The sequence below is a fragment of the Delphinapterus leucas genome, chromosome 13 (genome assembly GCF_059928025.1).
Source record: "Delphinapterus leucas isolate spDelLeu-1000000601 "Yukka" chromosome 13, BTC_Dleu_Yukka2, whole genome shotgun sequence".
Classification (NCBI taxonomy): Eukaryota; Metazoa; Chordata; class Mammalia; order Artiodactyla; family Monodontidae; genus Delphinapterus; species Delphinapterus leucas.
In genome coordinates this window covers 40,833,227-40,849,654 of record NC_143141.1, presented here as the reverse complement: position 1 = coordinate 40,849,654, position 16,428 = coordinate 40,833,227, and the positions used below count along the sequence as shown (strand labels likewise).

At 35.7% G+C, this 16,428-nt stretch overlaps 1 protein-coding gene across 17 annotated transcripts in view; it reads right to left on the bottom strand.

The window, feature by feature from the left end:
* The window catches only part of VPS54 (VPS54 subunit of GARP complex), a 121,186-nt gene that overhangs the window by 75,627 nt on the left and 29,131 nt on the right, over positions 1-16,428 (bottom strand). For 12 of the 17 annotated variants that reach the window (XR_016395293.1, XR_016395291.1, XR_016395292.1 and 9 more), the window contains exons 2-6: positions 16,127-16,282; positions 14,530-14,771; positions 5,684-5,762; positions 3,259-3,293; positions 1,066-1,197 (exon numbers count right to left, since the gene is read on the bottom strand). Coding sequence is in view for 13 of the 17 variants with exons in the window: in XM_089922330.1 (XP_089778456.1) it covers positions 1,066-1,197; positions 3,259-3,293; positions 5,684-5,762; positions 14,530-14,771; positions 16,127-16,262 (624 nt within the window). In the remaining 4 variants the exon portion in view is untranslated. Of the gene's footprint in view, positions 1-1,065; positions 1,198-3,258; positions 3,294-5,683; positions 5,763-7,792; positions 7,970-14,529; positions 14,772-16,126; positions 16,419-16,428 lie in introns of those variants that run through there. The other 5 variants (XM_089922325.1, XM_089922327.1, XM_089922323.1 and 2 more) reach the window with 4 other exon arrangements.

Below are 16,428 nucleotides of genomic sequence, written 5' to 3'. Positions count from 1 at the left end.
GGCTCTTGTTGTTTTTCTCTTTTAAGGTATTATTCTACCAGGGAATATGAAAACGTAGTCTGGGAGTGAGTCTGTGTCTATATATCCATTGTCTTCATAAGATTTGTGAATTTATTCTTACTCAAGGAAAACCTTTATAGATGAAAATGTTGCCAAAAAAAAAAAAGTGAATTCATTTTCATTTTCAACTGTGAGAAACGGAATACTCACGATTCTTTCCCCACATTTCTTCTCCTCTCCTCCCTAAGTAGTCCTTTCTTCAGTTGCTGAGGACTGGACCCAACTTATTGAATAGTCTACCTGAGGCAAGCTTTCAGACTGCCAAGAGCTGTCGCCTGACTAAAACGAAATGCTTTCATCTCAGTTTAGGAACCACAGTCAGTTTTAGGAAAGCTCTAAACTGAATGCTAAGAAAGAACAGAGATCAAAGGTCTTTACTTCCTATTCCAGTTTTAAAAGATTCTTGATCTATGAGTTATGTTTAAAGTTTTACATTTTAAATGACTTTCAAGATGTTGACTTCTGAAATACAGAATACTGTAAAATTTTGAAAAACTGCTGACTAGTAACACGCAAAAGGCTACACTTTGCAAAGCTTTGCAAAGCTAAAGGAACACTGCATTTTTTAACTATGCTATTTTTGCTTCAAAATAATCATCATTACTATGTGTAAACGAGGAAAAATAGTACCTCAGGAAAAGTTAATTTTCTGTGCTTTAAGTCATAAAGAATATAAAATTAGCCAATATACAGTTTGGAATAAATGTAAAACAATTAATTGTGTTATCTAATACATCCTTTCAATTGAGACTGCTATCAACTGCTGTTTCAGATAAGAAGCACTCAAACAATAACCTTTTCCTTTTTCAACAGCACAACTTATATTGCATTGAAACAAAGTGCTATTACTTTATCAGTTAAGATGTGAAGGGTTCTAATTATCAGTAACAATAAAGATGAAATTAAAGGAATTAGTGCCTACTAAATAACTAACTCTGAACTCACACAAACAGTACCACTTAATTAAAATAGTTTTCTACATGGGAAAAGTAAAAAAGAAACTACCTTTTCTTGTAGCAACTTTGAGGAAGCTGCATCACGATTTCCTTTTCCACCAGCAGTATTAAAATGAGACCATGGTAAAACTGAATTAAAAGTTAAGGAATCGTCCAAGGCAAAATCTGGTTTCATAAAAATCTATTAAAAAAATGCATTTCCCTCAATTAGATAAACATTTTCTTTGCATCCATTATCCCTTCTAACATCATAAGACCATTAAACAATAATTAACTTGAATCTCAGGCATATACAGAAAAAGCAAGTGATAAGTTGAGTTATTTATACAAAAATCTGTAGAAGAAAAATATATAAATAATGTTTCATCAAGCTAAAAATGCTCATGAAAGATAGAAAAATGTTTTTTTGCCTTTACCAACAGATATGGTCATTCCATTACTACCTGGTCAAACTCACGAATGCAGTCCCACTGGGCACATACAAAAGGGAGATATCATACTTATCCTAAAATTTCTGTATTATTTCCCACTGATAGTGGTTTTTTAAAAATGTCAAATATCAATATCTCTATACTTATAATTCTATTTTCTCTTGCTCAAAATTCTTTCAAACTTTCTTTTTTATATTAGACATACACTAAATTTTAAAACCAAAACAAATTCAATTTTATGAAGAGACTGCTCCTTTCCCTTGTATACCACATCCATCTGCGCACCAAGTACTACCCTTAGTATTTCCTCATTATCACTTGAATCTTCTCTCTACTCTATCTCCACAGTATTTCTGCAGCTCCTCATTATCTCTGGATTATAGTAAATGTCTATTTACTGATGTCCTTCCCTAATCTATCCTCTATATATCTTTAAAATGCAATTATAACTGAATTAACTTCTCTTTTTAAATCTCTCAATGGATTCTCATGACTGACAGACGAAACTCTCTTAGAATGGCATTAAGAGTTTTATTTATCTCATACTTCACAAAATTTATTTAACCCCATCTCTAAACACAAGTATACCATGTATACTTATTTATCTCATATTTCATAAATATTTTTACTTAATATGTATATCTCCCCCAGACCATATGTTCCTATAAGACTGGATTTATAGATTATTAATCTTTCTATTCCAGCACATAGCATAAGGCCTGAAACATGGTTTAATCAATTAATTTCTATGTTATATTTTATTATATTCACTGATTCATATGACCCATATCCAAAAATTAGTATGAATGTGATAGGGAAATCTAACTAAGGACATGAGTATATTTTCTAGCCCCTCTAGTATAACTGAAAGTATTGATTAATTCAATAAATGTTGACTATCTATGATTTTCTCTTATGCTAGGCACCAAGGTGGAAACAAAGCTAAATTATTCCAGAGGTCCTAATCTCAAGGATCTTTAGCCCAAGGGATGTGATAAAATATATACATAAATATTTTATAAGGGAAAGAGTGACAAATGCCTTAAAAGGGAAGGCAGGGGTCTAGATAAAATGCTATGGCAGTTTGGCAAAGGGGCCAATGATCTTCATTTGGAGGAAATGTATTCATGTAAAGTTGTCATTTAAGCAAAAACTGTAAAGGATTAGATATGGGGAGATAAGAGAAAAGTCTTCCAGGCTAAAGGAACACTGCAAGTAAAGCATGGAGCCAGCAAAAAAGTCTGGCTGAAGTAAAGAATGTGTAAAGATTAGTAGGCAAAAGTTAAGAGTGTGCCTATGATGGAAGTGAATAATTAAGGGCCTTAAATTACAGAGTTTGAATTTTATTTTGTAGGAATCAAAGAACTTTAAAAATGACTGCCTTTTCCTTTTTGTTTCTGTCTTTCATCCTTCTGTCTCTTCGCACCCTAAAGAGCAATTATCACAGACCTCTTTGAGAATATGATGAATGCAATGGACTCCTTCCCCAGAAAAAAAAAGAAAAACAAAAAACACTCATCTATCACACATCTCTACAAAATTCTTCATACAAAGAAAATATCCCTAATAATTTGGAGGGGTAATAAGACCAATAAAATTATATTTTAAAATGAAAAGATGTAAACATATTTGTAGGTTTTGGTGATAAAGAAGAGATTGATCATGCAAAAGAGAGAGAAGAAAAGTAAGAAAGTCCCAGAAGAGGCAAAGTGGTCAAAGCATCAGAAAACAGCCCAGTGAAAGCTTCTTACAAGGCAAAATTAAAGATCAAATATTAAAAAGCTGTATTCTCATTTTTTAGGTTTTGTTACCTTAGGTACTTGCTCCAGATCTGTCCTGGATTTATCTATTTTAAAAAAGGAAAAGGGAAAATATGATTTTTTAAAACTTGTTTTCATTTTATTTCCATAAAATATATTTTGACAGATTCAATACTATACTAGGTCACAATTAAATAACGATTTAAGTTTCTTTCTTCAACAAATATCAAACACCTTCTGTATACCTAGGAGTAGGCAAAGCAGTGAGTATGTTTCAAATAATTTTAATCAATTGTTTAGTAGCAATAAAACAACTAAATGTATTCAAGTCTTTTTTAAATGGACACAGAAAGCTTGGTGCTATCTTATAGAAATGCTATTTTTATTGTTCAAAAGATCCACCATCCCATCCAGTACTTCCTATGATCAAAAAAATTTTTAATGCCGTAGTAGTTTTCTTCTTAGACATCTTAGTTTGTATCCTCTACAAACTTCTTGCAAATGAACCTCCTTTATCTTCGTCTCACCAATCAGATTTCAGACAAGGTACCCTCCTTTCCAAAACTAAGCTTTCTGTACTCAGACTCCATCCTCTCCTGCCTCTTCTCTGAGCTCGCATCAATTACCCTGCCTCTCCATATCTTTAACATTTTAATAGCTCTTTTCTCTCTGCATATAAACATGCTCAGTTCTCTTCGATTAAAAAAGAAGAAAAAGAAGAAGAAAGATAAAACTCAGGGCCTAGAGTAGGTTGAGGCAAGGGAGAACCTCAGGTGCAAAATTTAAGGAAGCACTCACTCTCAGTATTATGCAGATACCTCTCTTGCCTCATCTAATCCTGGCCATGCAAAAACATTCTTCTAGCACAACTGCTAGTAGAAACAAACTAGAGGGATTCTGTTCCCTCTAGTCAATACCTTAACATTTCAAATCTTCAAGTCACATCCATATTGGCAGTCTCCACTTCCTACTCTTGTACTCACTCCTTCATACATAGTATTGAAATTTCTGTAACTACTACTCCAGTCTAAATGTTCTCCCTAAGATCTCCCAAATTGCCAAATCCACAGAGATTTCTCAGAGTGCAAACCTGATCTATCCCTGAAGTATTCTGACACTGTAGGCTAATTATTCGCACTTCTTTGAAATTCTAACTACCTTCCATCTCTAAGGTGGAACTCTCTCTTGGTTGACTCTCCTATCTCTCTGACTACTTCTTTTTAGTCTCCTTCACAGGTACATTTTCTACTCCTTCTTAAATGTGACAGCCTCCTAGTGTTCTATCATCAGTTCTCTTCTCCTTACTACTCACAACCTCCCGGGTGATCCCACCTGTGCCCTTGGATTCAACTACCATGCTATCGTCTAGCATACTGTCTATGATAATGTCTATCATACTTGTATCTCCAGCCTAGATCTCTTTCCTGAGCTCTGGGTTGCATATCAGACTCCTCCTTCTATGCAAAACTTCAATTAAACCAGCCTCTATCTCCTCCAAACTTCCTTCTCCAATACTACCTCTCTCACCTAGCCAGCTGCCCAAGCAAGAAATGTGGGAATCATCCTTGAATCATCTTGCTCCATTACTAACAAACGACTGACCATCAAAACCTGTGCCTCCATTTCTGAGGCATCTCTTAAAGACCTAATTTCCTCTCTATCCTCATTATAACTGCTATAAGGAACACATGATTTCTCACTTGTATTACTGCAATAGGCTTCTACTGTATTCTTGCCTCCAGTTTTATCATCATCTATAAATTTACTACCCACAACTTCTTTCACAGTGAAATATATAATCATAACTCTGATGTCTGGTTTAAAATATTTTGTAACTCTATACTGCTTTTAGAAAAGAAAAATGTCTTAGCATGATATACAAGGCTCTTCATGATCTGACTCCTACCTACTTCTTCAGCCTCATTTCTTGCTCCCAGTGGAGCCAGCATACTGAACTCTTGCAGGTCCTAGAACATGCTAATTTCCCTCTTGACTCTACAGCTTTGCATAGACTGTCCCCTTTCCTGAAATGCCTTTTTGCACATAAATATTTCTTGATAGTTAGTTTAAAACACAGACAATCCTCATCAACTCTAGTTTTTATAAAGCTAAGTTAGGAACTCTTTACAATATTACCATGCTGAACTTACTGCCTGATATACAGTGTTGGTTTGTTTAACCTTGCTCAGGAGACCATCAGCTTCTTGAGGACAGGGACTATTTCTTATTCATTTATTTTTAGGCAACAAGCAAAATACAAAGCACCTGAATATTAAATAACTATTTGTTGAACTAAAGGATAACACTACCATCAGATCCATGATTTTTCTCTTTAAAGCTTTTAGAAAAGATTATGATTGCAGGCTATAGAAATTTCACTAGAAATAAAAATTAGATATGATAGTCAACAAGGTCCCCAAATTAAGATTTTGTTCATTAATATTTATGCTATGCTACAAAGAGCACATATTCATACCACGAGTATGTAAGAGAGTCCTGTCAAAGGTATCTTTAGGAGGACAAATTTTCTTGCATCTCTCATGAATCTTCTCTCTCTAATAAAAAGACAAATAAATAATGTGATCAATGCTGTGTGGCAATATGAGTATTCAAAGCATTAAAATATTTAACAAAACAGAATATCAGAATATACCAAATAAGTTCTAAATTTTTCTAATATGAAATCACTAGCCTCTTGAACTTAAATACAAGTAACAAGTATGCTTAATAAACCAAATACCACTGAGATGTGTGAATGTCTATATACTTATACTCATCCCATCTTATACAATTATAGTAAAATCTCCATAAACTTAGAATGAAGTGGGAAAGCAAATAAAAAATCCTTATTTTTATAACAGAAATCAATTAAGAAAATAATTTTTTAAAATAAGCAAGAAAATTTTAAACCTATATACCCAAGATCGAAAGACAGATTAGTAGTTAATACTTCCTGAGTCCAAAAAGAAAAAAGGAAAGACAGAAAGAAACCCCACTCTGAGTTCAGATTAGATGACCACTAACAACACTGTTATCTTTTGAGATACCATACACAGGACATACGGGAAAGTGGAGTGCGGTAAGGAAAAAACCCTGGGCTAATAGTATTAGCCCTGCAGCATTCTGAGAGCAGTTCTATCAGAAACTACAGGACTGTCTCCAAAGTGGCTGTACTATTCTGCATTCCTGTGCACAATGAATAAGAGTTCCTATTAGCCACATCCTTGCCAGCATTTGGTCTTGACAGCATTTTGGATTTTCGTCATTCTAAAGGACGTGTAGTGGCACCTTGTTTTAATTTGCAATTCCCTATAGACATATGATGTCAGGCAATTTTTCATATGCTTACTAGCCATCTGTATCTTTTCTTTGGTGAAATGCCTGTTCAGATCCCTTGTCCATTTTTTGTGGTGAAATATACACAACATAAAATTTACCAGTTAAAACCATTAGTGGAGGTGGCCAAGATAGTGGAGTAGGAAGACCTTGAACTCACCTCCTCCCACAGACACACCAAAATTATAACTATTTACAGAGCAACTATCAATGAGAACCTGAAGAATAGCAGAAAAGATTTTTCACAGCTAAAGACATAGAGAAGAAACTACAGCAAGACAGGTAGGAGGGGTAGAGGTATGACCCACTTGCCTGGGTCAGGGGCCCACAAATGGGAGAAATATCACAATTATAGAGGTCCTCCCCAAGGAGCAAGGGGTCTGAGCCCCACATCAGGCTCCCCAGTCTAGGGTCCTGTGCTGGGAAGATGAGACTCCAGCATGTGTGACTTTGCAAACTAGTGGATCTTATGTTCAGGAGAGCTGGAGAGCTATAGGAAACAGAGTCTCTGCTCTTAAAGGGTGCATGCAAAATCTCACATGCTCTGAGTCCGAGCAAGAGGCAGTTGTTTGAAAGGAGCTTGGGGCAGACCCACTGGACAATGTTGGAGAGCCTCTGAAAGAGGCAGGAGGCAACTGGGACCTCTCCAGGGAATAGAGATGATGGGAGCAGCCATTTTGGGAGCTTGTTGCACTGCAATAACACCAGTGCTGGTGAGCACCATTTTGGAATCCTCCCTCTAGTCTATTAGCACTAGGAACCCAGCCCTGCCCACCAGCAGGCCAGCACCAGCCCTGAACCCACCCGAGGCTGAACAGATAGCCACATGGAGCCCCAGCCCCACCCTCCAGAAGGCCCATGGCCGCTGCATGAGACACAGCCTCAAAGCCAATCAGGCTGGAGGCCAGCCATGCCTACCAGTGTACCCACAGTAGTTGGCCCCCCCACAAAGTAGGGCACATGCAGCCCCACATAGGGGCTACCCCTATAGGATATAGCTCTGGTAACCAGAGGGGAGCATGTTGCTGTGCCCCACAGGACATATCCTACTTAAGACCACTTCTCCATGATCAGGAAATATAACTGACCTAACACACAGAAATAAACACAGAGAATTGGGCAAAATAAGGAGATGGAGGTATATGTTCCAAACAAAGGAACAAGACATAACCTCAAAAAAAGAACTAAACCAAGTGGAGATAAGCAATCACCTCCACTAAAAAGTCAAGGTAATAATAAAGATACTCACCAAACTCAGGAGGAGAATGAATGAAAACTGTGAAAATTTCAACAAAGAGTTAGAAAATATAAAGAACCAAACAGAGCTGAAGAATACAATAACTGAAACTAGAAGGAATCAACAGTAGATTAGATGATACAGATCTCTTCAGCAGTCTCGAAGAGGAAGTAGTGGGAATCACAGAAGCTGAACAGAAAAAAGAATAAAAAAAAGTAGTTTGAGACCTCTGGGACAACATTAAGCATACTAACATTCACATTATAGGGGTCCCAGAAGGGGAAGAGAGAGAAAAAAATGGCAGACAACTTGTTTGGAAAAATAATAGCTGGAAACTTCCCTAACCTGGGGAAAGAAACGTATATCCAGGTCCAGGAAGCACAGAGAGTCCCAAGCAAGATGACCCAAAGAGGTCCACACCAAGACACATTAAAATGAAAATGGTAAAAAAAAAAAAAAAAAAAAAAAAAGATTATAAATACAGAATCATAAAAGCAGCAAGAGAAAAGCAACTAAGTATGTATGAGGGAACTCCCATAAGACTATCAGCTGACTTTTCAGCAGAAATTTTACATGCCAGAAGGGATTGGCAGGATACACTCAAAATAATGAAAGGAAATAACCTACAGCCAAGAACACTCAACCCAGCAAGGTTATCACAAACCTGAAGGAGAGATAAAGAGTTTAACAGACAAGCAAAAGCTAAAAGCTAAGAGTCCTGCACCACTAAACCAGCTTTACAAGAAATATTAAAGGGACTTCTCTAAGTTGAAAAGAAAAGGCCACAACTAGAAATATGAAAAGCATATCCTATGATAAACCATAATGGAAAAGAACATTTTTAAAAGGATGTATATATACACACACATATATACACACACACATATGTATAACTGAATTGCTTTGCTGAACAGCAGAAATTGACATAATATTGTAAATCAACTATACTTCAATTAAAAATTTAAATTAAAAAAAGAAAAGTATTAAAAAAACTCACTGGTAAAGGCAAATATACAGTAAAGGTAGCAGATCAACCTCTTATAAAGCTAGTAGGAAGGTTGAAAGACAATAGTAGTAAAATCATCTATATCCACAATAAGTAGTTAAGAGTTACACAAAACAATAATATGTAAAATATGACGTCAAAAGCATTAAACGTGGGGGTGGGGTGTAAAAATGTAGGGTGGTTATAATACGTTCAAACTTAAGAGCATCAACTTAAAATAATCAGTGTGTGTGTGTGTGTGTGTGTGTATGTGTGTGTGTGATATTTAAAACTCATGGTAACCAAAAACTACAAATATATACACACTAACTAATCAAAGATAACCAAAAACCTGCAATACATACACATACAAAAAAGAGAAAGGAATCCAAACATAACACTAGGGACTTCCCTGGTGGTCCAGTGGTTGGGACTTCAGGTTCAATCCCTGGTCGGGGGGCTGGGATCCCACATGCCTGTGGCCAAGGGGCCAAGGCACAGAACGGAGGCGGTGTTGTGGCAAATTCAATAGAGACTTTAAAAAAAAATGGTCCATGTCAGAAAAAAAAACTAAAACTCAAACAAACATAACACTAAAGATAGTCATCAAATCAAAAGGGAAGAGAGCAAAAGAAGAGGGGGAAAAAAAAACCTACAAAAAAAACAAGGGGCTTCCCTGGTGGCACAGTGGTTGAGAGTCCACCTGCCGATGCTGGGGACACGGGTTCATGCCCCGGTATGGGAGGATCCCACACACCGCGGAGTGGCTGGGCCTGTGAGCCATGGCCCCTGAGCCTGCGCGTCCGGAGCCTGTGCTCCGCAACAGGAGAGGCCACAGTGGTGAGAGGCCCACGTACCGCAAAAAAACAAAACAAAACAAAAAAAAACACCAGAAAACGATTAACAATATGGTAATAAGGACATACCTATCAATAATTACTTTAAAAGTAAATGGACTAAATCCTCCAATCCAAAGACATAGAGTGGCTGAATGAATATAAAAACAAAACCCATATATATGTTGCCTACAAGAGACTCACTTCAGACCTAGCCACACACAGACTGAAAGTGAGGGATGGAAAAAGGTTTTCCATGCAAATGGAAACCAAAAAGAAAAGAAGAGAAAAGAAAAGAAAAGAAAAAAAAAGCTGGGTAGCAATGCTTATATCAGACAAAGTGACTTTAACACAAAGACTGTAACAAGAGACAACGAAGGACATTACATAATGATCAAGGGATCAGTCCAAGAAGAAGATATAACAGTTGTAAATACATATGCACCCAACATAGGAGCACCTAAATACATAAAGTAAATATTAATGAGAAAAACTGAAGGTTATACAATAAAAGTAGGGGACTTTAACACCCCACTTACATGGTTGGATAGGTCATTCAGATAGAAAATCAATGGTCTTAAATGTCACATTAGACCAGATGGAACTAACAGGTATGTAAAGAACATTTCATCCAAAAGCAGCAAAATATGCATTATTTTAAATGCACATGGAATATTCTCCAGGACAGATCATACGCTAGGCCACAAAATAAGTCTCAAAAGGGACTACCCTGGTGGCGCAGTGGTTAAGCATCTGCCTGCCAATGCAGGGGACATGGGTTTAAGCCCTGGCTCAGGAAGATTCCCACATGCCATGGAGCAACTAAGCCCATGTTCCACAACTACTGAGCCTGCGCTCTAGAGCCCACAAGCCACAAGTACTGAGCTCACGTGCCACAACTACTGAAGCCCGTGTGCCTAGAACCCATGCTCGGCAGCAGGAGAAGCCACTGCACCGCAACAAAGAGGAGCCTCCACTCGTCACAACTAGACAAAGCCCACATGCAGCAACAAAGACCCAATGCAGCCAAAAATAATTAAATAAATTTATTAAAAAGTCTCAATAAATTTAAGAAGATTGAAATCATATCAAGTATCTTTTCCAACCACAAGGCTATGTGACTAGAAATCAACTCCAAGAAGAAAAAATTCAAAAACGCAAACAGGTGGAGTCCAAACAACATGCTACTAGACAACCAATGGGTCACTGAAGAAATGAAAGAGGAAATTTAAGAAATACCTAGAAACAAATAAAAACATAAACATAACAATCCAAGATCTATGAGATGCAGTAAAAACAATTCTAAGAGGGAAGTTTATAGCAATACAAGCCTACCTCAGTAAACAGAAAAATCTCAAATAAATAAGCTAAACTTCCACCTAAAAGTAACTAGAAAAAGAAGAAAAAGCAAAACCCAAACTTAGTAGAAGGCAAGAAATAATAAAGATCAGAGCGGAAATAAATAAAACAGAGACTTAAAAAACAACTGAAAAGATCAATGAAACTAAGAGCTGGTTATTTCAAAAGATAAATAAAATTGATAAAGCTGTAGCCAGACTCATCAAGAAAAAGAGGACCCAAATAAATAAAATCAGAAATGAAAGAGAAGTTACAACTGACACCACAGATACAAAGGATAAAAGATTACTACAAACGATTATACACCAACAAAGTGGACAACCCAGAAGAAATGGATAAATTCCTAGAAACATACAATCTCTCAAAACGGAAACAGGAGGAAACAGAAAATATGAAAAGACTGATTACCAGTAATGAAATCAAATCAGTAATTAAAAAAAAAAAAACTCCCAACATACAAAAGTCCAGGACCAGATGGATTCACAGGTGAATTGTGTCAAACATCTAAAGAAGAGTTAACACCTATCCTTCTCAAACTACTCCAAAAGGGATGCTTCCAAACTCATTCTACAAAGCCAGCATTACCTTGATATCAAAATCAAAGACACGACAAAAAAGAAAATTACAGGCCAGTACTCCTGATGAACATAGATGCATGAATCCTCAACAAAATATTAACAAACCGAATTCAATAATACATTAAAAGGATCATAAAATATGATCAAGTGGGATTTAACCCAAGGGTGCAAGGATGGATCAATATCCGCAAATCAATCAATATGATAGACCACAATAACAAATTGAAGAATAAAAATCATATGATCATCTCAATAGATGCAGAAAAAGCTTTGACAAAATTCAACATACATTTATGAGAAAAACTATCAACAAAGTTGATATAATGGGAAAATACCTCAACATAATAAAGCCATATATGACAAATCTACAGCCAACATCATACTCAACAGTGAAAAGCTGAAAGCATTTCCTTAAGATCAGGAACAAGACAAGGATGTCCATTCTCGCCACTTCTATTCCACATAATACTGGAAGTCCTAGCCACAGCAATCAGACAAGAAATAGAAATAAAAGAAATCCAAACTGGAAAAGAAAAAGTAAAACTGTCACTATTGGCAGAATACATGATACTATATATAGAAAACCCTAAAGAAGCTACCAAGAAACTATCAGAACTAGTAAATGATTCAGTAAAATTACAGGATACAAAATTAATAAACAGAGTCTATTGTGTTTCTGTACACTAACAATGAACCATCAGAAAGAGAAATGAAGAAAACAATCCCATTTACAACTGCATCAAAAAGAATAAAATACCTAGAAATAAATCTAACCAAGGAGGTAAAAGCCTTGTACTTGGGAAACTATAAGGCACTGATGAAAGAAACTGAAGATGACACAAACAAATGGAAAGGTATACTGTACTCATGGGTTGGGAGAATTAATAGTTAAAGTGACCATACTACCCAAGGTGATCTACAGATTCAGTGCCATCCCTAGCAAAATACCAATGGCATTTTTCACAGAACTAGAGCAAATAATTCTAAAATTTGTATGGAAACACAAAAGACCCCAAATAGCCAAAACAATCTTGAGAAAGAAAACCAAAGCTGGAAGTGTCATGCTCCCTGATTTCAAACTATACTATAAAGCTATAGTAATCAAAACAGAAATGGTACTGGCACAAAAACAGACACATAGATCAATGAAACAGAATAGAGAGCCCAGAAATAAACCCATGCTTACATGGGTAAATAATCTATGACAAAGGAGGCAAAAATATACAATAGGGAAAAGAGCCCCTTCAATAAGTGGTGCTGGGAAAAATGGACAACTACATGCAAAAGAATCTAACTGGACTATTTTCTCATACCATATACAAAAATAAACTCAAAATGGATTAGAGACTTAAATGTAAGACCTGAGGCCACAAAACTCCTAGAAGAAATATAGGCAGTAACCTCTTTGACATCGATCTTAGCAAATTTTTTTTTTTTTTGGATCTGTCTCCTCAGGCAAGGGAACAAAAGCAAAAATAAACAAATGGGATTACATCAAACTAGAAAGCTTTTGCACAGCAAAGAAACTATCAATAAAACCAAAAGGCAGCCTTCTAAATAGGAGAAGATATTTGCAAATAATATAACCAATAAATGGTTAATATCCAAAATACACAAAGAACTCATACAACTCAACATCAAAAAAACAAACAACTCAATTCAAAAATGGGCAGAGGACCTGAATAGACATTTTTCCAAAGAAGACATACAGATGGTCAACAGACACATGAAAAGATGATCACTAATTATCAGGGAAATGCAAATTAAAATCACAGTTGAGATACCACCTCACACCTGTCAGAATGGCTGCTACTAAAAAGACAACAAATAGCAAATTAAAAGTCTTGGTCAGAAGGTGGAGAAAAGGGAACCCTGGTGAACTGTTGCTGAGATAAATTGGTACAGCCACTATGGAAACAGTATGGAGGTTCCTCAAAAAAGTAAAAATAGAACTGCCATAGAATCCAGCAATTCCACTTCTAGGTATTTACCTGAAGAAAACAAAAACACTAATTCTAAAAGATATATGCACACCAATATTCACTGCAGCATTATTTACAACAGCCAAGATAAGGAAACAACCTAAGTGTCTATCAATAGATGAATGGCTAAATAAGATGTGGTATATATACACAATGGAATATGACTCAGCCATTAAAAAAAAATGAAATCTTGCTATCTGCAACATCGATGGATCTCGAAGGTATTATGCTAAGTGAAATAAGTCAGACAAAGATACTGTATGCTCCAACTTAACATGTGGAATCTATAAAACAAAACAAACAAACAAACGAAGCAAAAGGAAAACAGACTCACAGATACAGAGAATAAACAAATGGTTGTCAGAGAGGAGGGGAGTTGGGGGGTTGACAAAATAGGTGAAAGGGATTAAGAGGCACAAGCCTCCAGTTATAATATAAATAAGTCATGGGGATGTAATACACAGCATAAGGAATATTGTCAATAATATTGTAATAATTTTGTACGGGGACAGACAGTTACTTGACTTACTGTGGTGATCATTTCATAACATATGCAAATGTCAAATCATTATATAGTACACCTGAAACTAACATACTGTTGTACATTAACTTTTTTTGTAATTACAAAATAAAAAATGAAACATTAGTAACGTTGACCATCTTTTCATGTGCTTATTGGTCATTTGTATATCTCCTTCAGAGAAATGTCTATGCAAGTCCTGTGCCCAATTTTTAATTGGGTTGTTTGTTTCTTATTGGTGTGTTTCACATTGATTCTTAGAACTATTAGGAATGTATAATTCTGAAAAATCACTACTGTAAGAGAAATATATTTACATATATCTAAGCAAAGAATTAAATACAACCCAGGACAATAGAATGTATATGAAAAGAAAAGAATACCATAGGCTCATCAAAGATTATTGGTCAGAAATCTATAATAAATCAAACTAGAAATATTTCTTTTACTTTTAACCTGACTATAACTAATTTCAAGATCAGATATTACCTGAGAGATTTCCTGTTGATATACTGTAAAATGTTCCTTGCTGATCTGTGGGAGGTAGAATGAAGGTATGACTTCAGTGTCCACAAAGTCCAATCCCCATGTTTTTGTGAAGAAGTCAGATTCTCTTTTTGCTAATCTAGGATCATTTAATGCTGCTGGGAGATTTACTTTGGAATGATATATAGTCCATCTATGTTGATCTGTAACTAGAGATGGGGCAACACATAAACTATTTGAATCACCTGCAAAAAGTAAACAAGAGAACTCTGTAAAGTAAGTTTTATGTTTGAAAGCACATTCTAGAAAAATAAAAATGCTTAGATTATACAAAGCAACTAAACTCTCCCTTCTATAGCAAATGCTTTAAGCTTCAGCTGTCAGCATCAACTGCCAAGAGGAGGAAAAACATGTACAAGATAAAGGATATGCAGAATTTGAGGGTCGTAGTTGAAGTGTGGGGGGAAGAAAGTCTTTCATTAATTTCTTTCCTTAATGTACAATTTATCTTTTTTTCAACATCAAAACTCTTCTACCTTCTACTGTATGTCTTCTATCCTTTAATACTCCAGGTTTTTTCCACAGGTAGGCCTTTTTTCTATTGTTTTATGGCAGACACACCTGGTTCCAATATCCTTTTTTTCAGCTTATAATTAGATAACCAAAATGCTGCTGTGACATTAACCATAGAGGAGAGAAAAATATACAGTCGGTTCTCGTTATTCACAGTTTTGTTCTATAAAGTCACTGGAACATTTAATAAGCAAATACTGAACCTTTGCTCCTATGGGAAATACAGGGTTACGTTCCTGCAAATCTTTGCAACTTTCATCATCCAATCAATATATAATCTTGTTTTGTGTGTGTTTCTGTTTAAAGATATCTTATTTAATATATATTGTTCATTCATTAACATTGAACTCACGGCTAACACCACTATAACTCAAACCTGAATGAAGCTTATGCAACATATGTATTTTCCTCATAAGACACAATATAGCCTTCCTGTGCTTAGAAACACTAGAAAGCACTTCAGTACAACATTTGGAAACCATTTTGAACAGCAAAATCATCAACAAAAATACAAAAAAATGTGGCACTAAATAGACCACAAAAGGGACATGTGTTTACAGCATGAAAGCTGAAAGAAGGCAAAGTGTTGCTTAGTTCAACCGCAGGTGGGAACGTGCATATCAGGCGATTCAAATTTTTCACTCCTCTGTGCTTGTCTACAAATGACCACAAATGTGCCACAAGTATTGATTTAGGGGTTACAACTAAATTTTAGGAATTAAGCAAATTTGCAAATATAGAATCGGCAAATAATGAGGACTGACTGTACTATGTTTAACTGAAGAGCTTTCAATCTGTACCCTCATTTTCAAAACTTTTCTTTCAGTTTATATAAGTGACTTCGTTTATGGAAATGTATGAAAAGAACTATATTCCAATTTCTTAATCAACTTATTTCCAAATTATGTCTTTAGTTTTCATATCGTAAAATTTACTCTTTTGAGTTAAGTATATGATATCTGACTTCATTTAAAGATAAAACAAATCCTCAATAAAATTCCTCAAAAAACGGAAAAAAAGGTATTACCTGTGGGTTCCTTGGGACACACATCTGGCAGTGACTGCACAGGTCGAATGTGTTTTGTCGGGTCTACCTCTTTTTTAAAGAAAACATCACTGCTGCTTCCTTGAGGCACTGGTGAAGAACTGTGGCTTGAAGCCATTGCATAAAATCACCACTCAACTGAAAATGAGCAACAAATAATCATCAAGATACTTAATACAAATCAAAACTCATCTGTAAGTACTATACATGTCACAAAAATTTTCTTTCAAAAACAGACACATTATTTAAAATCCCTCAAGGTGTAAGTACATAATTTGAATACT